Raw genomic sequence first — 24982 nt, 5'->3', positions numbered from 1 at the left:
GGCAGGAAAAGTATACTAATGGAAGTTTCGTAGAAAAGAAAATTGTTCACTCAGGTAGATTTAGAAAGCAACATTCATTGGCAATATGATATTTTTGTTTGTTACAGAAACATTTTAAAAAGAAAATTAAAACTTTGAATAAGCAACATTCATTTTTAGATATTGTATTTTTTAATATATAAAAATTATTTATATTTTATGTTTATAATTACAATAGATTACAAAATTGTCTGTATAATCATCTTTATTATGTGTCAGATTGAACGAAGAAAAAAACACTCAAAAAATAATAGATAATAGTTTATCAATTTTCAATTAAACGGGTGACATTTTAGTTTACGGACTATAATCTTCTATCAAATGAGTTTTGATGTAGAAAATGTATCAAAAGTTGAATAGTTTAAGAGGTCACAGTTTTTCATAATGCTTAAAAGAGTTTAATTCTAGTGTGATTCATCTGTTTTAGAGTAAACCTATTTCCGAAAACATTTATAAATATTTTATTAACTAAGTTCTCATCACATCAACAATAAATGTTGAATCCACATTCTTGAGAAAATCAAATTCTAACTACCTGAACAAGAGAGTAATTGAAATGCTCTATTATTTGTAAAATATTTTTCATTTCAACCATTCACAAATATTATTTTATATTTAATAAAAAAAAAGTCAAACATTTATAAAAATTTAACGGTTATGATTTATTGACATGATAAAATTTTCTTACAACATAAATATATTTCAATAAAATTTCCTGCACAAACCTACATTACTCGATAGTATGTTAATATCTAATACATAGATTATAGCAAGTTGTTAATTTAATTAGGATACTAAAAATCTCATAGAAGACATGGTAGTTGGAAGTTGGAAGTTATGTTCTAATAAAGCAACAAAGTCAAGGTATAATTAAATAATAAGATTATTTTGAATGATTCAAATTTTATCCCTTAATTTTTTTGGTCTAATCATACTATAGTTCAGCTTGACAACCGTTTCGTTTGAGGTGAAAGATAAGATATTACAAGCAATGATTAGTGTTGGTAACATCTCTTTTCAACACTGTTGAAAATATATATATATATATATATATATATATATATATATATATATATATTTGTTCCTATATAAAGTTATATGACCAACATATATTTCAACCAATAAAAAAATGATTATTTGAGGGAGTGTTAAAAAGAGAGTATTCTTTGTATTTTTCTATCAACAATACATAACAATCTAATAATTTTGGAGTAACTTCTTAGAAATTATTGGAAAAATTCAATTTTAACTATCGAAACAAACTTGCCGTTCGAATTATTGTTATATAATACATTTATTATAACAAGATAATTAATTAGAATACAAAAAATTCTCAAGGAAGAAGACTTGATAGTTGGGAGTTGGAAGTTATCCTCAGTCTTAATGAAACAACAAAGTCAAGCTATAATTAAATGATAAGATTTATTGAATGATTCAAACCTTTGTCTTTAAAGTTTTTTTTTTCAAATCCACAATTGTTTCTTTTAGGCTGGAAGATGGGAGTTTATATGGGTCATGCTACGGACCATCTGATAGGGGTGTAATTGAATCGGTTTGGATCGGTTTTTGGTAAAAAAAAAGTTCGAATCGATGATATTTCAATCGATTTGGTTTGGTTCAGTTTTCAACTTTTTTTTAAACATAGAACCAAACCAAACTAACTGGTTTGGATGATCGGTTTACATGTTTATTTTTTAAAACATTATATTCATTACTATATTCTCCACTACCGTGTTTTTTTTGTCTATTTTGTGCTATTATTTTTTAAAATAATATATTTCATGTCATTTATTGCATGCTCTATTTTTTCAAACAAATTAGAAGTTGCTCTTAATCCATACGAAATAGTGACATGATTTCTGTTGCATCATAAAATAAGTTCACTATCAAATATAAAAGTTAACACTTGACATCAAAATTTTGGAAATGGATTTCAAACTTTACAAAATAGAACACAACAAAACACACATCAATTTAAATTTGGATAAAATAAACACAACGGATGTTTAACGCAACAATACAACAAGAATCACTCCAATAGAAGAAGACAAAACAAGATTCTAGCTTTAAACAGAGCCCCTCGCTAGTGGACGGTGAAATTGATCCTTTTTAGATTAGTCGGTCGCAAGACCGGATCCCAAGATTTCCAAAAAAAAATAGACTCTTTCATCCTTAAATAACTTGTTTTGACTTAAAAGCAACTTGTATACCTTTGCCAATGATATGAGTCCTCCATAATAGGATCTGACTTTACATTCTGCAGAATCATTAACAAATTAGCAAATATAACTGCATCTACATCCAAAATATGAATAATTTTAAGGCCATTATCCCAAGCCCATCTATCTTCAATCCAATCGTTTAGATTAAGCGGTAAGAATAGGCCAAACCAAACTAAAACTTAGAAGCTCTGAGTCTGGACTATGATAAATTTTTAAGGTTTGATCCTAACCTATGTTTTATTATAGGTTTGTCTGCATGACCTGACTTATTTAAAAGTGTAGTATGTCCTGAAAGCCTTTTTAAAAGTTTGTTATACATGAAGACTTTAAAAAAAAAATCCATTTTATCCATGATTTTGCATAGACGACAAATATTTTAATAAACTATTTTGTAGGGGTGACAATTGAATCTATTAAGTCAAAATCCATTTATCGAAATATTTATCCAATCCATCAACCTCATAAAAAGAAAGTTAACATATTAGACAAAATTCAATCATTTATATATATGGATTGATCCAATTCATCCTACATATTTTAATGATCCTATGAATTAATTTTATCACATACTTTAAATCCGCTAAATTATTTTCAATTTTTTTTTTAAATAAAAAAATATTTTTTTTCAAATATACAAAAAATCGAGTTTTTGAAAAATATTAAAAAAAATGAGTTTTTTGAAAATACAAAAATCGAGTTTTTCGAAAATACAAAAAAACAGGTTTTTTTTTTCCAGAAAAACGAAAAAATCGAGTTTTTCTTAAAAATGGAAAATTTGAGTTTTTTTCGAAGAAAACGAAAAAATCGAGTTTTTTAGGAAAATAAAAAAATTGAATTTTTCGAAAAAAAAATTGAGTTTTTTCTAAAAAACGAAAAAAATTCGAGTAATTCAAAAAAAAATTCGTGTTTTTTTAAAAAAAAAAAATTGAGGTTTTTTTTCGAAAATATGAGAAATCATGCCACTACCACATTGAAATTGTGAATGTCCATGCTCTATGGGCTGCATATTCAAGATGCATCCAAGGAAAAATCTAACAATAAATAATTTTGTGCACAAGTTTACAAGTTACCAATAAGTTACACTCCATTCCTTCCCAGACTAAAACAAATCTTAGTTTCATACTTAATAAAATTCCAATTATTTGAACACGACATCATTCAACATCCTGGTAACAATAAATACATTACACTTTTACTGGAATACAAATCCAGAAAATCTACAATGAATGAGTCCATGAAATAAATCTATAAATAATCTGATGATGTACTCTAATTAGATAAATAATAAATGATTAAAACAGACATATATATGTAAGGTCTGGCAGAACAGGTTTATGTTTTTGTTTTTCCAAGTTACTGTTTTATATATAATTTAGTATGCAATCTGAAAATGTTAACTAAAATTATATTATTTTATTCATATTTATTACAACATGTAAAATATCATCACATAACATAGAATTATACATAAAAGAACAACACATGCGGAAATATGAAATACTATTATACCAATTACCACACACATTAGATCCTAATGCCACTACCACCTTAAAACTGTGTAAGTTTGTCCTCTGTGAGTTTCATATTCCAGATGCATCCAAGGAAATATTTTGCAGAGAATTTTGTCTGCAAGTTTCCAATAACCTACCCTCCATTTTTTCCAAAACATGATTGGACCCATAATCATTCCGAGTCCAAAAACAAATCCCAATTCTACACTTAAAAAGTTCCAGTCTATTAAACAAACTATGCTTTCACATGTTGGTTGTGGATGCAAGTCCTTCCTCTCAACATCTTGTGTTTCATTTAATGGAAGGCCATATAGTCCATCATTTCCTTCAAAGGAAGAAGCTGGAAACGATTGAAGTTGAGTACCTGTTGGGATCTTTCCCACCAAATGATTGAAGGAAAGGTTCAAATAAGAAAGGAAGGTCAAACTTGCTAGCTGCACAGGAATTTCACCATCCAAGGAGTTATTTGAGAAGTCCAATGACTCTAACTGTTTCAAATTCCTTATCGAAGATGGAATTTCACCTGAAAGACCATTGTTTGAAAAGTTCAAAATATAAAGTGCTTTCAAGTCCATCAACGACTCGGGTATTGGTCCTTCAAAAGAATTGAATGAGAAATCAATGGCTTTGAAAATTGTTAGAATTTTAACCAAATCTTGTTGTTGACCTTTACATGTAACTGTAACACTATCATGATAATAAGGGTAGTCGAGTGACATGTTGTAGTTGATGTCACGTGCAACTTCTTCATTATATATCATTCTTTCCCAGGTTGTAAAATACCTTTTAGGTAGTGTTCCGTTGAAATTGTTGAAAGCAATGTCCACAATTTGAATCGATTTCCACGGTTTATTTTCTGAGCATTCTATAGAACCATGAAATTTGTTATTCCTCAAAACCAAGACACTAAGTGTTGGTATTTCATTTAAGAAGCATGGAAAATAATCAACAATTTGATTTGATCCAATGTCAAAAACCTCTAAAAATGAGCAATGGGATAGAGACCTTGGAATTGGCCCTTGTAATTGATTTCCATGGAAGTTTAATCTGGTTACAAAACAAAATTTTGGAAACATATCTGGTATAGAGCCAGTGAGACTATTATTTCTCAAATCTAACACTTCAAGTTCAAAGTTACCTGTCATTGTCAATAAACATGGAGGAATTATTCCAGAAAATTTGTTGAAGGAAATATCTAGGATTTGAAGTTGTGAAGCATTGCACAAGTAATTAGGGACGCTTCCATGTAAGTTATTGTGAGAAAAAGATAGGAATTCCATGGATGATAGGTTACTTCCAATATATTGTGGGACAACTGAAAAATTATTTTTTGAGTAGTCCAAAAAATAAGGATGTTTAGGAAAAGAAGGTATTGACCCTTGCAGTTTGTTGTTATGAAGGTCAAGACTTCCCAATTTGGAAGTAAGATTTTGAAAAGGTCCTTCTAAATTAGTGAGCAAATTGTGAGAAATATTAAAATTTTCAAGATCTTGTAATTTCCATATCCAGTTTGGTATTTTTCCTTGAATTTGGTTATTTGAAAGGTCTAGAGAGAACAATGTTGATTGATTTATCAAGAAACTAGGGAATGACTTCAAGTTGCAGGATACCAAACTTAGATATCTAAATTTCGGAACAAAAGACAAATCAACATTTGCAACATTCACATCGATTGATATGTTGTTGTAAGAAAGGTCTAGTGTAGTTAAATTTCTAAGCTTTAAAACCTCATCTAGCTGCAGTGACCCATTCAAGCTGTTAAAGGAAAGATGTACCTCCTCCAATGATGGGAGTGTAAAAAGGGACGAAGGAATATCACCACTTAAACTATTATGAGAAAGGTCGACGTAGGTAAGGTGTGAAAGGTTTGACATTGAGTTGGGAAGTGTTCCATTAAATTGACAATAAGAAAGATCCAAATGAGATAAGAATCTCATGTTGCTAATAGTGTGTGGAATTGTTCCAGAGAATTGTGTGCTTTCCAAATTAATTCTATAAAGTGATTCACTCATTGAATAGTCTGGAAATGACCCATGAAGATTGTAGTTTCCTGATAAATCAATAACTGAAAGTGTTTTAATTTGAAAGACTTTTTGTGGAAATGTACCAATCAATCCACAATCATGAAGATTCAGGGTGGTTAGATTTTTCAAATTCGAAAATGTTTCTGGAATTGGGGATGCAAAATAGTTCCCGTCAAGAACAATGACAGATAGGTTCACTAATTTAGTGAGGGAAGAATCAAGGGGTCCTGATAGATCACAGCCAGACATACTCAACTCTTGTAGGTCGCGCAACTGCAACAAAGCATTTCCCCATTCATGTCCCATAGTTGATATATTTATACCATCTAGATACAGTTGTTTAAGACTGGTTAGATTTTGGAGAAATGAATGTAGATTTCGGTCGCTTATTTTCCGCCCTTGTTCTTTTGAAAAGCTATAAATAGAAGAGAGATCTAGAGTAACTAAGCTTGTAAGCTTTGAAATCTCTTTAGGAATATTCCCCACAATGAAAGATTTTGACAAATTCAAATGATTCAGCATCACCAACTTACTGAATTCTGACGGAATGGGAGAACCAAAATTGTTATAAGCCAAATTCAAGGTTTGGAGATGTTGGAGATCAAAAAGACTACTTGAATTATCAAATCCACCATAGATTGATTCTTCACTTAGATCAAGGCCAATAACATGTCCCTCGTTGTCACATGTTACACCACTCCAATTACAACATGCAGTGTTTTCGTTCCATGATTTTAGTTTGGTGGAAAATTGAGGATCAAATGTGAAATTGTTTTTAAATTGGAGCAACAATGATTGTTGATCTTGGAGACATTTGGCAGAGACAACAACATTGAGATGAATGAAGTAGTAGCAGAGAAAGAATGAAAGTAATGTAGTTTTCATTGTTATTTCTACTTGCTCTTAGTTATGTGACAAATAATAGTCTTATAGATGTAGTTTAAGGCTGGAAAATTACACTAATAGAAGTTTCGCTGAAGAAGAGCAGTGTGGAAAAGATTTCCATTTATTTTTGAGAGGCAGACTAACCTTTTTGTTTTCTAGTATTTGATTATGATACAACTCCTAAAAACAAGTCATAATAAGAAAATCAAAACATTCACTAACTATATGGCTCTATAGTATTTTATCTTATATCTTTAGATATTTTCTTATATTTTGTAAATTACATATTTAAAAAATTCTTCACTTTTTAAATTCTAATAATTAAATAACATTTGAAATTAAGATTTAAAAATGAATTTTGTATTCTCTATTACATTGTAGGGTCATTTTTGTGTCTTTGTGTGATACAAAATTGTCATTGAGTTTACTTTGAATGATTCAATTCTTTGTTCTCAAGGTTTCTTCCATGTAATGTTTGTAGTCATCTTCATATTTTGCGAAATTTCAAGGAAAAGACTGTTGACGAAACATTCAAACATTAAGGACCATGTAAAGCCAACAAAATAGCATTCAATACAATTATAATTAAACAAACTTTTCCACAAATAAGAAAAAATAAATATCATCAAGAACAATATTAAAATAAAAAAATTGTTCTGTCTAAATAATAATTGTGCTGATTTGTCATTCTAAAATTTTTTCTTATCCTCTCATAAAATCTTATCAGCCTCTATCTTTCTATTACGAGTCATTAACCATTATAGTAATTTAATATAAAATTCATAATCATCGCTCACTAAATTAATTTAATATGTGATGGTACAAGTTAAAAATAATTAATTTTTATTGTCTCGTCTTTTAAAAAAGTTACACTAAAATATCATTAAATTGAAATCAAATTTTCGTTTCTTTAGACTAATTTAGTTGGTAACGGTACAAAAACATCTTATAGGTGTTGGAATCTCCAACACCTCATTTATTTATTTTTAAAAATCAATTCAAATCACTGAAAAAAAAAATTTAAATAACCAGGTTTAATAATAAAATTACAAAAAAACTATGTTTTCGGGGTATTTACCAAAATGTCTAGGTTTGGGACCGAATGTAAGTGAATGCGCCAAATGATTTGGCGCATAGGTATATATTTTAGGTGAATACGCCAAACTATTTGGCTAACCCTAAAAATGTGGGTGTATGCGCCAAATGGAATGGCGCATTAGGCCCTGGGGGTCCATGTGGGCCCTGGGGGTCCACACCTAATACACATGCGCCAAATGATTTGGCTTGTTCATAAAAAAATCCTTCTTATGCGCCAAACCATTTGGCGCCTTCCAGTTGAACTTTTTCACTAATGCGCCATTCCATTTGGCGCATTAGAAGGCCCTGTTTTTTTTTCAAAATTAGGGTTTACGTGTGTGCCTTGTATACGAAACCCTAATTGTGATACAGACCTAAGGCAAGGCGTCCGTCCCTCTATAAATTAGGGTTTACTATGTGCATTAGTACACACAAGCAAAAATGAGATCTCGAATAAGGCCAGATAGCTCGCACCGGACTTCAGAGCCTCCACCCCCTGTGAGGCGTTTCGACTATCAACCTGACTATCGTCGAAGGACTGGATACGTCATTTTCTCTGCCGTCAAACCTCCCATGCAGGTGATGTTTTGGAACATTCAAACTATGGACCAGCTTAAGAGAACCCTCTTAAGGTTTTTGGACGGAGAGTGGAGTCCAGGCGAACAAATCAGATCTATCAAGAGACTTAGAACAAGGGGCGGTGTTTTTCTTGAAAGACAGTGTTGGTGGGAGACTATGGAGGACGACATTCAATGCACTCGAATGATGGAGGACAGAGAAGACATTGTCCTAACCGTTGTAATATCCTAGATGTCGCAATTTCTTTACCCTTTCAATTACTTCTGTACCGTCCAATTAAATGCTCTGAGCATATATTAATGAAATGTTTTTTTAACATTACCAAGTTTCCTATTAGTATTTAAGTTATTAATAATTAACAAAGTTATTTTCCTCTGTATTTCACCCACTATAAATAAAGGTATGAGTGTGTGGAGTTGAAGTACCAACTCTTTCTTCATTCTTACTGCAAACACTAAAAAATGAACTCAGTTTGGGCTGTCGTTTTTTTTGAGGAAGGTAGTCACATGCGTGTCTGCCTTAACCCCCATTGGAATTTCCAGAGAATTGTTAGAGCCATCAACACTGGGTTTCGTCAACTAGATGGTCCAACCAGAAAAGTTAAACAGATAGATTACCGTTGTCCATACATTACGTTGACGGATAATAATCCAGAAGGCACCTACATGTATTATTGGGACCGTGTGAAAGACGATGTGGACGTGGATCTAATGTTTTGGACACACAGTGGAGAGGTTAACCGAGGCGTTGAAGATCCACTTGTTCTTGCAGTGATACTTGAGTAGTTTAGATTAAGTGTTGTTGTCTTTGTTGCAATGATCGAGCGTGTACTACAAGTTGTTATGTGTTATTTTGCAATGTAATATTGTGATATACCGGTTGTTTTGGGTTGCCAAAACCGAATCGTTCAATTAAAATTAATGTGGTCGCTGTGTTAATTATGGTTTTCTGAAGATCAATTACGCTATATAAATAAATAAATAAATAAATAAACATATATATATATATATATATATATATATATATATATATATATATATTTTATGTATATATATAAATAAAAACATATACATGAATATATAAATAAATAAATATTCATGTATATGTTTTTATTTATATATATACATAAAATATATATATATATATATATATATATATAAATATATATATATATATATATATATATAAATATATATATATATATATATATATATATATATATGTATATATATATATATATATATATATATATATATATATATATATATATATATGTATATATATATGTATATATATATATATATATATATATATATATATATATATATATATAATTAGTTATATATAAATATATAAGTAAATCGTTTCAGGAATCTTATCAGAACTAGCTGCCAGATAGGTTTACATGCATGCTCTGTTTAGGGGAATCGTTGCAGGAATCTTCTCAGGAATCGTTTCAGGACATATACAGACGCATGCATGCTTTGTATAAATATAAATAAATATTTATATATATATATATATATATATATATATATATATATATATATATATATAAATAAATAAATATATAAATATAAATAAATATATATATATATATATATATATATATATATATATATATATAAATAAATATTTATTTCAGAACTAGCTGCTAGATGTAGGGCTGCATGCATGCTTTGTCTAGGGGGAATCGTTGCAGGAATCTTATCAGGAATCGTTGCAGGAATCTTATCAGGAATCTTATCAGACGCGTGATGGGGTACTTGACATAGATCAGCGTGTCTATGTGTTGGCAAGGATGTAAGAAGCACAATTTATAAGGCATACCAATATTTTCTAAACATTACAGCCCACACCAAAAATTTTACCCAATCTGACTTGAGCTTACAACACCCAAACACTTTCCCCGTCAAAATGACTTCATCAACCCAGTACCTTGTGCATGCCCATCTGAACGGGGAGACCTACTCTCATGAAATAGCCGGTTTTGTGATGAGAAACACTCAGGTTGTACCATTGTTGTTAAGAAAAAGAGCAACATTTTCGTACTTCATTCAGCGACTATACTCTAAGATTGCAATGGGTCCTATTGCAAGTGTTTTTTACCAATGTCCCCATTTCAATGAAGACAACACCGTCAAGTTTTACGAGATGGAGATTGCCACTAACGAAGACCTCCAAGATATGTTTACCACCCACGAATACTCTGGGTTGGATTCCATCGAGCTGTACGTTACTCTACAGGTTGAGACACAAGAAACTAATGTTGTCCAGTCACAAGTTATTGACCCACCAGTCAACGAGCAAGACGAGGTTGACGTCATAGACGAGGAAGAAGATGATCTGGAAACTGAATTTGACGACATGGTCAACGAGGAATCCGACGACGAGCAGCAAACGTTGGTGCCTCCAGCTCATGCGTACGCACCTCCAGCACATATGAGTAACTTGAACCTGCAAGGTGACGAACCATCATCTGACATCTTCTTCACACCCTACATCCAAAATGACGAAGAATTAAAGGAAGGAGACAAGTTTCCTTCTAAGGAGGCTTGTCTGAGAAGAATAAAAAAATGGCACATGGCGAACAATGTTGATTTTGACGTAGATCGTTCAAACCTGGAACGGTATGTAATCACTTGTAAAAATCCAGAGTGTAGGTTTAGACTTTTGGCTTCTTATAGGAAGAGAAGTAATGCATGGAAAATAGGGTCGATTACGCAGAAACACACGTGTGTCAACCCTAACAATTCCCAGGATCATACAAAACTCAGTGCCGATCTCATATGTCAGGAGATCTTGCCTCTCATAAGCTCTGATCCTTCTCTGAAGGTTAAAAATATAATATCACACATTGTTACAACCTTCAACTACACTCCATCTTACAGAAAGGCGTGGGTTGCAAAAACAAAGGCAATTGAGACAGTCTACGGCAACTGGGAGGAGTCATACAAAATACTTCCCCGATACCTCAATGCGCTACATAGTTACGCACCTGGCACTGTTACTATTCTAGAGACATTGCCCGCGCATGCCCCGGATGGAAACCCTGTCCAAGGAAACGGAATATTCCATCGGCTTTTTTGGGCGTTCAAACCTTGCGTACGAGGGTTTGCACACTGTAAACCCATACTTCAAATTGATGGGACATGGTTATACGGCAAATACAAAGGCACCATGCTCATGGCGGTTGCACAAGACGGGAACAGCAACATATTTCCAGTGGCGTTTGCAATCGTCGAAGGTGAAACTGCGGCGGCTTGGAGTTTCTTTCTAAGGAACCTCCGAGAACATGTTGCTCCTCAGCCTGACATCTGTTTAATCTCTGATAGGCACACTTCCATAGAGAGTGCTTATAATAATCCAGCAAACGGATGACATGACCCCCCTTCAAAACACGTCTATTGTATTCGCCACATCGCCCAGAACTTCATGCGGGAGATCAAGGACAGACATCTAAGAAAGGCCCTGGTCAATGCTGGTTATGCATTGACCCAACCCACATTCCAGCATTATCGGAGTGAGATTGTAATGACAAATCCAGAGGCAGGTAGTTGGGTAGATAATCTTTCCAGGGACAAATGGACAAGGGCTTACGACAAAGGCGTGCGATGGGGCCATATGACAACCAATCTCGTGGAATCCATGAATGGCGTTTTCAAAGGCATTCGTAACCTTCCAATCACAGCACTGGTGGAGGCCACATACTTTAGGATGGCTTCACTGTTCTCAACAAGAGGCAGGAGATGGGGTGATGTTAGGCAATCTGGCCAACTTTTAAGTGATAGCTGCATGAAATTTATGCAACAACAATCGGCAAAAGCAAACACTCACCAAGTAACTTCTTTCGACCGATTCAGTCGCACGTTCAGTGTGCGCGAAACAATTGACCACAATGAGGGATTACCAAGACAACAATATAGGGTTCTTCTTGACGAAGATTGGTGCGACTGTGGAAGGTTTCAAGCTTTTCGTATGCCTTGCTCGCACGTCATAGCTGCATGTGCGTATGCCCACCACGACGCTATATCACTACTGTCTCCGATTTACAAGACTCAGACATTGCTTAGAGTTTACAGTGTTGCGTTTCCTGTGGTGGCCAAGGAGGATTACTGGCCTGACTATGAAGGATAGGTAGTTTGGCACAACGACGCAATGCGGCGAAAGAAAAAAGGGCGTCCCAATAGTACACGGATTAGAACCGAAATGGACGTCCACGACAAAATGGAACGAAAATGCAGCATTTGTCGTCAGGTGGGGCACAATAGAAAAAGATGCCCTAATCGTGGCTCGACCTCGTCGCAAGTTTAGTATAATCTGTATTTTTTTTTAAAGCATTGTATCAGTTTCGCTTACCACCTCTTGTAACCTTGCCTCCGTCTTTCATCAATAAATTGTGCTTTAGTGAATAACCGAAATTGCCAATGCAAACATTATTCAGACATATTCTTCTGTTTTTCCAAAATCGATTTATCAGACATTTTCCAGAATCGATTTATCAGACATATACCCGAACCGGTGCGCGAAAATACCCGAAACAGGTAAAATTTTTTAAAAAAATAGGCACAACACGTAGGAGCCAAATGAAATGGCGCCTATGTGTTGTTTTAGGAGTGCATGCGCCAATTGGATTGGCTACTTCCCTTTGCCCTAATTTTTTTAGGGTTTACGCCAAATGGATTGGCTAGTTAGATATATATGCGCCAAATGGTTTGGCGCATTCACTTCCAGTCGGTCCCAAACCTAGACAGTTTGGTAAATAACCCGAAAACATGGTTTTTCTTGTATATTTTTTATTAAACATGGTTATTTTAATTTTTTTTTCCAAATCACTAGTCTACTTGGAAAAAATTTAAACATGATGTTCCCAGTTATTAGTTATTAGTTGTGCAGGGCATGAGGTCAAGCTGCTACTAGATTAAAAAAAAAACTCTCATTAAACTTATTGAATTTATGTAAAATTAAGAGTTCTAGACTATGTTTACTTTATTTGATTATTTGTGATTTTGTTTGATTTTGAGTAAGGAAACAAATATCTGTCAATTTCTACAAATTTTAGTTTTCTAAATTTTTGTGGCAGAGGTTTTTTTGTATGTTGGAGTTAACTCACAATGTTGAATGGTTGGGACCCCTGATTGTGGATGCATGCATCGTCACTATTTTGTGTTTGCAGGGTGTATCTCATGGTGATGGAATCCACCCATAAGAGGTGATAAGGAGGTTTACCAAGGTTTGGTCGAGTTAGGCATCACAAAGGCTTTTCAGAAAATTCTATATGATAGGACACTAACATGCCCAAATATATGATACCAAACTTCCTTTTGATTCAATATGTGTTGATTGCTTGACACTTTTTGAAACTATGGATATGATCAAAGTATTGTTTGAATTCCGAGTGGAGTGAAAACTACTTAAACATAAAAGCTTATATTTGATTCTTTACTCAGGTCAATGCTCTGATTCCACTTCTCCAGCTTGCCATTAATCGGAGCAACAAGGATTGCTGATTCTCAAGAAATTTGGCAAACGCAACAGTGATATGCATGCAGTAGCAGCGGATAAGGAAGGAAAACAATGAAACTAATGTAATTCTCATTGTTGTGAATTACTCTTAAGTGTCAACCACACAACACAAAACAAAACTGACAAGACATAAGTGACAAATGATGGTCTTATGAAGTTGCAAACAGAAGAGAAGTTTCAAGGCATCTAAACAGTGTATCATTTCAAAGTAAATGTCAAAACAATTACCATCTAGTGTGTTATGGAAAAACACATCTGAAGTTCCATTAGGTTATTTGTTGCTGACAAAGGGTATAAAAGAAGTTTTGTTAAAAAAAAAAACAGTCTGGAGGACAGAACTCCATATTACCATTACATATTTTGCTATGATAATAATTTACAGGACGAATCCCCTTATTCACTCTGCTTGGAAACCAAATTGATTTCAAGATAAATTGCAAAGGTCCACAACAGCTTAAGTTCTTTAAAATTGTAACAGCTTCACTTCCATTGAACAATAAATATGGAAATATAAAATACTATTAGCACACAGCCACACACATTAAAACTAATTAGCACACACATAAAATACTATTATACTAATTAGCACACACATTAATACTAATATAAAATACTATTATACTAATTAGCACACACATTAATACTAATATAAAATACTATTGAACAACAAATATGTTACTACCACCTTAAAACTGTGTAAGTTTTTCCTCTGTGAGTTTCATATTCAAGATGCATCCAAGGAAATATTTTGCAGAGAATTCTGTCAGCAAGTTTCCAATAAGCCACCCTCCATTTCTTCCAAAACATGATCGGGCCGATAATCATTCCAAGTCCAAAAACAAATCCCAATTCTATACTTAAAAAGTTCCATTCTATTGAACAAACTATGCTTTCACATGTTGGTTGTGGATGCAGGTCCTTCCTCTCACCATCTTGCTTTTCAATCAATGGAGGGCCATATAGTCCATCATTTCCTTCAAAGGAAGAAGCTGGAAATGATTGAAGTTGAGTACCTGTTGGGATCTTTCCCACCAAATGATTCAAGGAAATGTTCAAATCAGAAAGGAAGGACAAACTTGCTAGCTGCACAGGAATTTCACCAACCAAAGAGTTATTTGAGAAGTCCAATGACTCTAACTGTTTCATATTCCCTATCGAAGATGGGATCTCACCTGTAAGACCATTGTTTGAAAAATTCAAAACATATAGTGCTTTGAAGCCCATCAACGATAGAGGTATTGGCCCTTCAAAAGAATTGAATGAGAAATCAATGGCTTTGAAAATTGTTAAAATTTTAACCAAATCTTGTCGTTGGCCTTTACATGTAACTGTAATACTATCATGATAATATGGGTAGTCTTGTGACATGTTGTAGTTGATGTCACGTGCAACATCTTCATCAGATAGCATTCTTTCCCAGGTTGTAAAATACTGTGTAGGTAGTTTTCCATTGAAATTGTTGAAAGCAATGTCCACAATTTGAATCGATTTCCAAGGTTTATTTTGTGAGCATTCTATAGAACCATGAAATTTGTTATTCCTCAAAACCAAGACACTAAGTGTTGGTATTTCATTTAAGAAACATGGAAAATGATCAAAAATTTGATTTGATCCAATGTCCAATACCTCTAATGATGAGCAGTGGGACAGAGACCAAGGGATTGGCCCTTGTAATTGATTTCCATGGATGTTCAATCTACTCACATGACAAAACTTTGGAAACGTATCTGGTATGGGGCCAGTGAGACTATTATTTCTCAAATCTAACACTTCAAGGTAACTTGTCATTGTCAATAAACATGGAGGAATTGTTCCAGAAAAGTTGTTGAAGGAAATATCTAGGATTTGAAGTTGTGAAGCATTGCATAAGTAATCAGGGATGCTTCCATGTAAATTATTCTTAGAAAAAGATAGGAATTCCAAGATTGGTAGGTCACCACCATTATATTGTGGGACAGTTGAAAAATTATTGTTTGAGTAGTCTAAAAAATAGGCATATTCAGGAAAAACATGTATTGACCCCTGCAGTTTGTTGTGATGCAGGTCAAGAACTAGCAAATTGGAAGTAAGACTTTGAAAAGCTTCCAAATTGGTGAGAAAATTGTGAGAAATATTAAGTTTTTCAAGATTTTGTAATTTCCATATCCAGTTTGGTATTTTTCCTTGGATTTGGTTATTTGAAAGGTCTAAATAGAACAATTTTGATTGATTTATCAAAAAACTAGGGAATGATTTCAAGTTGCAGGATGCCAAACCTAGATATGTAAAGTTGGGAATTAAAGACACATTTGCAACATTCATATCGATTGATATGTGGTTGTAAGAAAGGTCTAGTGTAGTTAAATTTCTAAGCTTCGAAACCTCATTTAACTGCAGTGACCCACTCAACCTATTAAAGGAAAGATCTATCAACTTTAGCGATGGGAGTGTTTTAAGGGATGAAAGAATTTCACCACTTAAATTATTATGAGAAAAGTCTAGGTAAGTAAGGTGTGTGAGGTTTGACATTGAGTTGAGAAATAAACCATGAATTTGACCACTTAAATTATTATGAGAAAGGTCTAGGGAGGTAAGGTGTGTGAGGTTTGACAATGAGTTGAGAAATAAACCAAGGAGACTAGTTGCATTATCAAATGAACCACAGATTTCTTCTCCTCTTAGATCAAGGCCAATAACATGTCCCACATTGTCACATCTCACACCACTCCAATCACAGCAAGTAATGTTTTCATTCCACAATTTTAGTTTGGTGGAATATTGAGGATCAAATGTGAGATTGTTTTTTAATTGGAGCAACAATGATTGTTGATCTTGGAGACATATGGCATAAGCAAGAGTGTGATATATGAAGTAATAGCATAGAAGGAATGAAAGCAATGTAGTTTTCATTGTTATCTCTGTTTGCACTTAGTTATGTGAGAAATGATTGTCTTTTATAGATGTTGTTTGAGGCTGCAAAAGTATAAAGCAGTATGAAACACGTTTTTTGATTTTATGATAAAAAGGGCCCTACAAATTGAATAGTCTAAAATATTATAACTTTTCATAAAGATAGGCTACATGTTGTTGATTTCAAATGTAATGATTAAAACAAAACATTTTCTCGTTAATGATGGTAGGAAGATACACAGAACTCTCAAGGAAGACTTGTAAGTCTAAGTAATAACTCTAATGGAACATTGCATGAGTATTCCTAACACATAGGGTCACTTTGCTTTAATGCTTTATTCTCAAATATTTTTTTTCTTCCTTTTAATGTTTGTAATTCAACTTGATAATAATTTCATATGGGGCGGAAGATAAGGTTTTATAACATGATAAAAAAATTTTGAGCATATTTTTCTAATTAAGTTAAAGATTTAAAATTTTAAGCCAGCTATGGAAGGACGATGCAGAGGCGTGTATATTAAACTATCAATTATGAAAAGAAAAAAAAACTCATTCATGGACCAAAACATAAATTGTGAGTTGTAATGCAACCAAAATCTAATTCACTCCTGCTTTTCTACAATCTGTCACGTGGCTGTCTCACAGCTCAGTTCATTTGTTTTTTTAAATTCTTAAACATCTAATTCCTTTTATAAAATCCCAAATAATTATTTCCTTCTTCATTTAATTCTTTTTGTCGTGACAGTCATACACCCCGCACATACATGTCTAGAATAATATGTTAGGATTATTTTATTTTGGATCTTGATATCATGATTTTCACGGTGTTTTAAATTCTATGAAGAACGATAAAAACGTACCCGGATCCATTACGGCGATTCTTGTCTGGTTCTCAATTCTTTATTTCAATTGTTCTCTCCTCTCTTCCTTCTTCCTTATGTGTATCTTTGATGATGAAGATACTTTTATGTATTTTGAGAAATGAGAAGGAATGAGAAAAGTTAGTATTTCTTGCATAAAGGTGTCCTTTTATAGACACTTTATTCTAACAGTCACATCTTATCCCAATAGTTATGTCCCAACAGTCATGAAGAGAGAGAAGAGGGATTTGTATTTTGAATTTCAAAATAAAACCCCTTGGCTTAATTACCAATTAAACCTAAACAATCATCACATTCAGGTATCTTTATTTAAAGCCAAAATTTATTTACATGAGTCACACCTAATTAATTAATAAATTAATATTAATCCAACAATCTCCCACTTGACTCATGTGACAACTTGACGTTTCAATCTTATACCATAATTGTGCACCATTCATTGAAAGCACCAAATCATTATCTTTAATGAATTGAAATAATCGGATCATGGCGGTCACAAATTATTAATCAACTTGATTCCTTCCATGTATCACAAATCATTTCAATTCAAATAACTTTAGGGAATACAATAATGTGTCTTTCATGTCTTTTCAAAAACACCCTAGTCATCACATATTAACAATAGCATTTATAACATAATATGGATAACAAACTCAGCAGAAACATAACTTTAATTGAATTCACAAGTGTCATACAATACGAACATTAAACTATACATGTATATATACCAAATGTTAACAAGGACTTTTACATAATGCCCATCCTTTCTACATGGCCAACAAATGTCTTGGGCGGTAAACCTTTAGTTAACGGATCCGCTATCATTAAATCTGTACCAATATGTTCAAATGACACCTTTTGTTTCTGCACTTCTTCTTTCACTGATAAGTACTTCAATTCCATGTGTTTAGCACCTTTAGAATATTTATCATTCTTAGAGAAGAAGACAGCTGCAGAATTATCACAATAAATCCTTAGCGGCCTATCTATAGTGTCGACAATACCAAGCCCTAAGGTGAAGTTCCACAACCACAATGATTGAATTGTGGCCTCAAAGCATGCCACAAATTCTGCCTCCATAGTAGAAGTAGCAATGGTGGACTGTTTTCCACTCTTCCATGATATTGCTCCTCCAGCCAGAAGAAAAACATATCCAAATGTGGATTTTCTTGAGTCCACACATCCTGCAAAGTCTGAATCTGAGTAGCCAATCACTTCAAGGTGATCTGATCTTCTATATGTGAGCATGTAATCTTTGGTTCCTTGTAAGTACCTAAGAACTTTCTTTGCAGCTTTCCAGTGATCCATTCCAGGATTACTTTGGTATCGTCCTAACATACCAACAGCAAAACTAATATCTGGTCGGGTACATGTTTGGGCATACATCAAGCTCCCAACCACTGATGCATAGGGAATATATTCCATTTCCTTTCGTTCTAATTCATTTTTGGGACATTGCATTTGACTAAATTTATCCCCTTTCTGAATAGGAACTATACTTGTGGAGCATTTATCCATTCTGAATCTCTCTAATATTTTATTTATAAAGCCTTTCTGAGACAATCCCAATAATCCTTGTGATCTATCACGGTGTCGCACCCCAATTTTTGACCCGCATATTTCATTCACTTGATATTATCACATTCGTATTTCATCTGCATTATCACATCGTTGCATATTTTAAAAAAAAAATTAGACTTTTATTAAAGTCAACAAAAATAGCTTTTACATCCACATAGTTGCTTATTTATCCAAGTTTCATTTTATTCTTAGATAATAAATAATTGTTTGTTTTTATTATTATTATATTTTAAATAAAAAAATTGTGTTTTAATTTCTAGTTTAAATTTATTTTAATTTTTATCTTGTTCATTTATTAGGAATAGTGGTATTTTTATGTTTTAGGATTTATTTTAGTTATTGTTATACAAATAAAAAAAGAGTCAGTGTAAGGCCCATTCATCAAAGCCCATTTCTTTTTTTCTTTGTTATCAATTTTAGTACAAGTCAAACAAAAAATATAGTACAAAAAATTTGTCTTCACTTGCCATGTTTCACCATCATCTTTCCTGCTATCTCAAAACAAATGCATCAGTCCAAACACTCTGGTCCAAACCTGCATAAAACAACAAAAATTGCAATTTGCTGCTCCACCAAAGACCTGCCAGACCAGTCCAAGAATTGCTCAAAAATAGTCATACAATTACCTGCATCAAAAAAGCTAAAATCAGCATACTGAAAGTGTTCAAAATTCACCACAATTTCCCCCCAAAACTCATTGCAATTCACCTATAAGACCACCCAACAATCTCATAACAAAGGGGGGAAAAAGAGAACAGATTCGGTAAACAAAAAAACCTCTCAACAACCAAACTCTGACCTTCCCTAAACCTCACACACAAAAAACGATACACTCAATAGCAACCTCAACATCATAATCAGAACCTTGCACCTTGACTCAACCATATCCAAACACATAAAAACAGAAGCTCGCCTTCACCATCCAAATTTCCACAACATACCTTCAACTCCATAAACCAACAATTACTTGGTTTAAATCTCTGCTGAAACCAAACTCAGAACAAAACCACTCAATACAATCACCATAAACCTAACTCGCACAACTCAACTCACAAAGCCTTCACGCATCACAAATTGAAGCCGCGGAAAATAGAAACACAGCTCTGAGGTAGAAAGAAGAAGAAGGAGCCTAAGCAGAGCAAAGAAGGTAAGGATTTAGAATCATACCTAGAGATTTCCTCATTCACGATGTAGCTTTTTATTTGTTTCATTGTTGTTTTATGTTTCTTTGTTTATTGCTGTAATCTATCCATGTAATCACCGAAATTATGAAATCTGGGGTATTAGGGATTGAAAGGGATTAGGGATTTGTTCTCTGATGATTTTATTTTATTGAATGTTGCACCGAGAGAAACCGGGTAGAACCGTTAGTAGACCGCGAGTGATGAACAGAGAATCATGAGAGGAGTTTGTTTTGATTGAATCGCAGTTGGAAAGAGAGATAGATTTTGTTGTCGAACCGAGAGTTGAACCGTGAGAGAGAAGCACGGTGTTTCGTTTTGGTGTTCATGTGAGAATCAGAGATGAGGCCGAGAGAGATAAGAGAGTTTCATTGTGGAAGAAGAGATAGAGAGACACGAGATGCTGAGAGAGTTTTCTTTAGGGTTCCTCAAACCCGTGTGTGTAGGTTAATTGGGTCCGGACTCCTTTGAACCGGTCCGCCCCAAGAGGTTTTGTTTTATATTTTTTTCAGATTTATTTGGGCCTTCGCACGTCCATCAGGATTTCACACCCCCTGACCCAATTAACTTCTTAGCAATTATCCTTTTAGTTTTATATTTTCATGAGGTTATGCATTTTTATTTTTTATATAGGAGTTTAATTTTCTTTTCTACATTCTTATTAAAAATACAAAAAAAATGTTTTAAGTTTAAATTTTTATTTTTTCTTTTTAACATCTAAAAAATCCAAAAAAAAACACGTTCTTTTTATTAGATTTTTATTCTCTATTTTGGTTTATTTCATACCAAAAATCAATCTTCATTCAATAAAACTTCTCGATCCAATGTCGAGCTCATTTCATATTCTCACAAAAAAAAAACTTCAAAAGCAATTCGAATTCATTATTTCATTTTTCGCCCAAGCGCGAAGTCTTTTCATTACCCAAGCGCAAATTTCACCCAAGTGTGAATCTCATTTCAAAACCTGTCTTTTCCGCCCAAGTGCGATTAGACCAATTTCATAAACCCTAAAACGCTTGATCCAACGTCAAGTTGTTAATCTTCTTTTTTTTAACCATATCAAAGTGATCAAGTGACAAGAAGTGAACACCTCTTGAATACCTTGATCTTTTGAATTAAAATATCTTAATCAAATCAAAGCGATCAAGTGACAAGAAGTGAACACCTCTTGAATACCTTGATCTTTTGAATTAAAATATCTTAATCAAATCAAAGCGATCAAGTGACAAGAAGTGAACACCTCTTGAATACCTTTGATCCTTTGAATCAAACCTAAAAATATCATTCTTAATTAAATCGAAGCGATCAAGTGACAAGAAGTGCACACCTCTTGAATACCTTTGATCCTTTGAATCAAACCTAAAAATATCTTTCTTAATTAAATCGAAGTGATCAAGTGACAAGAAGTGCACACCTCTTGAATACCTTTGATCCTTTGAATCAAACCTAAAAATATCATTCTTAATTAAATCGAAGTGATCAAGTGACAAGAAGTGCACACCTCTTGAATACCTTTGATCCTTTGAATCAAACCTAAAAATATCATTCTTAATTAAATCGAAGCGATCAAGTGACAAGAAGTGCACACCTCTTGAATACCTTTGATCCTTTGAAACAAACTTTAAGCATTCTTTATCAAATTGAAGTGATCGAGTGACAAGAAGTGCACACCTCTTGAATACCTTTGATCCTTTGAACCAAACACTAAACATCCTTCATAAAATTAACCAACAAACTCGTAGTTTTTTATTCGAACTACGATTGCTCTGACTTTCCCATTGCACGAGGGAATACGTAGGCACAAGACACAAACGTCTTGGCGAGCACAATAATAAAAAAATCAAAATCTTTTTCTTTTCTCTTTTATCGATTAATAAACTAAAGAACGCAAACATTACGCAAACACTCATTCATAAAACTAATTAAATGGGTCCCATCGAGTACGATGGAGGTGAGGGGTGCTAATACCTTCCCCTTGCCTAACCGACTCCCGAACCCTAATTTGGTTACAATGACCGTCTTATTCATTTGTTTTTATTCATGGGTTTTCTTCGACATTTCCCCTTTCCTTTTTTGGAATAAATAAAGATCGGTGGCGACTCTGTTCCTCTTCGAGCGTGTAGACACCTCGAGTATTTTTTAGCGCTACACACGGAATATTTCTATTCCTATCACATAGGATGCCTCACCCATATCCTTCATTTCAAATTTATTGGAGAGAAACTTCTTTACATCATGTAGTAAAGCAAAATCATTGGCAGCAAGTAAGATATCATCAACATATAAAACTAAAATTATGAATTTGCTCCCACTAACCTTCATATAGATACACCGATCTACGGTGTTCTCTACAAAACCATATGACAAAATAGTATTGTTGAATTTAAGATACCATTGTCTGGAAGCTTGCTTTAGTCCATATATTGACTTCTTTAATTTACACACTAAATTTTCTTTTCCTGTAGTAACAAAACCTTCGGGTTGAGCCATATATACTTCTTCCTCTAGGTCACCATTTAGAAAGGCGGTCTTCACATCCAATTGGTGAAGCTCTAAGTCATAATGAGCCACCAAAGCCAAAACAATTCTCAAAGAGTCCTTCTTTGAAACAGGAGAAAAGGTTTCGTTGTAATCAACACCATCCTTTTGAGTGAAACCTTTGGCGACAAGTCTAGCTTTATATATTTCAATATTGCCTTTCGAGTCCCGTTTGGTCTTAAAGACCCATTTACAACCAACTCGTTTTGAACCTTTAGGCAACTCAACTAGATCCCATACATTATTGTCACGCATTGATTTTAACTCTTCTTTCATAGCATTGAGCCAATTTTCAGAATTGTCACTTTCCATGGCTTGTTTAAATGAGACTGGATCCTCACCAATGCTCAAGTCACATTCATGTTCAAGTGAATAAATAACATAATCATTTGAAATAGCTGGTCTTCTTTGCCTTTCAGACCTTCTTACAGCTATTTCTTGTGTTTCTTCGATAACTTCTTCTTGCTCATTAGTGACTTGTACATTGTCAACCGGTTCATCAACTATATGTTCATTTTGTGGGTTTTGAATATTAATTTGTTGTCTATGTGTGTTGTACGACGGTACTACAACAACAGGGAGAACAACCTGAGAAGATTCTTTAGGTGAAGAGGGTTCTCCACGAGTCTCCATAATATATACTTTACGTGATTTCTCACTCCCACTGAACTGGCCATTTTCAATAAACCGAGCATTACCAGACTCAATTATTCTCGTACTATGATCAGGACAATAAAATCTATACCCTTTTGATTTTTCAGGATACCCAATGAAAAAACCACTAATGGTTCTTGCATCAAGCTTCTTTTCATGTGGATTATACACCCTTCCTTCAGCTTGACATCCCCAAATATGAAGATGCCTTAAACTAGGTTTCCTTCCTGTCCATAGTTCATAAGGAGTCTTAGGAACTGCCTTGCTAGGAATCCTATTAATCAAATACGCAGCGGTCCTTAATGCGTAGGTCCACAATGATAATGGTACATTACTATAATTTAACATTGACCTAACCATATTCATGAGAGTACGATTCCGCCTCTCAGCCACACCATTTTGTTGTGGTGTGCCAGGCATAGTATATTGTGCACATATGCCCCGACTTTCGAGGAACTTTGCAAATGGGCCTGGACATTGTCCTTTCTCATTATATTTTCCATAATACTCACCACCTCTATCAGACCTCACTATCTTTACTTTTCTATCTAATTGCCTTTCCACCTCATCAATGAATACTTTTAGCATGTCCACTGATTGAGATTTTTCATGCAATAAATACAAGTAACAATAACGTGAGAAGTCATCAATAAAAGTGAGAAAATACTTTTCGCCTCCCCAAGAAGGGATATCGAAGGGACCACAAATATCAGTGCGTATCAATTCAAGGAGTTCACTGCTTCTTGTAGACGAATTCTTAGATATTTGTTTGGAATGTTTTCCTTTAATGCAATCCAAACATATATTCCAGTCACCAAAATCTAAAAGAGGTAATACTTCATCTTTCATTAACCTCGTTACTCTTTCTTTAGATATGTGACCTAATCTTTGATGCCACAAATAAGCAGAACTCTCATTATTTTTACTTCGCTTACTACCAACAACATGTTCAATATTAAACAGAGATTCTTTAAAATTATCATCAAGATTAAAACGATATAAACCATCAATTAAAATACCAGAACCATAATTGTATGAATCTTTAAATAAAGTAAATACACCGTTTCCAATCTTAAAATTAAAATTCAATCCATCTAACTTTGCAACAGAAACTAAATTCCTAGCACATCCAGGTACATAAAGACAACTTTTCAGATCTATATGATATCCAGTATCCAAGACCAATCTATACGTCCCTATTCCTTCTATTCGTGCCTTCATTCTGTTTCCCATATAAAGAAATTTTTCACTTCCTTTTATGGTTTGGATCGAAAGGAATCCCTGCATAATATGTGACACATGAGTAGTCGCACCCGAATCAAGCCACCAAGTATTATTTGGTACTTCAATAAGATTTGATTCGAAATTTATGGAAACATAAAACATACCTTTCTT

General features: G+C 33.6%; 3 protein-coding genes across 3 annotated transcripts; all 3 read right to left on the bottom strand.

Annotated features, from left to right (window-relative positions):
* Positions 1–3773: 3773 nt before the first annotated feature.
* On the bottom strand, positions 3774–6852 carry LOC131606300 (receptor-like protein 7). The gene has a single exon (XM_058878552.1). The coding sequence runs from the start codon at positions 6679–6681 to the stop codon at positions 3802–3804; it is 2880 nt and encodes a 959-aa protein (XP_058734535.1). The 5' UTR covers positions 6682–6852; the 3' UTR covers positions 3774–3801.
* A 7270-nt stretch (positions 6853–14122) lies between these two features.
* Positions 14123–16752, bottom strand: LOC131601351 (receptor-like protein 43). The gene has a single exon (XM_058873133.1). It carries the CDS (start codon positions 16750–16752, stop codon positions 14542–14544), a length of 2211 nt encoding a protein of 736 aa, XP_058729116.1. The 3' UTR covers positions 14123–14541.
* A 1628-nt stretch (positions 16753–18380) lies between these two features.
* On the bottom strand, positions 18381–19151 carry LOC131604243 (secreted RxLR effector protein 161-like). The gene has a single exon (XM_058876698.1). The coding sequence runs from the start codon at positions 19149–19151 to the stop codon at positions 18381–18383; it is 771 nt and encodes a 256-aa protein (XP_058732681.1).
* Positions 19152–24982: the final 5831 nt, after the last annotated feature.

The sequence above is a fragment of the Vicia villosa genome, linkage group LG5 (assembly GCF_029867415.1).
Source record: "Vicia villosa cultivar HV-30 ecotype Madison, WI linkage group LG5, Vvil1.0, whole genome shotgun sequence".
NCBI classification, from domain to species: Eukaryota; Viridiplantae; Streptophyta; class Magnoliopsida; order Fabales; family Fabaceae; genus Vicia; species Vicia villosa.
This window is presented reverse-complemented; position numbering and strand designations above follow the sequence as displayed.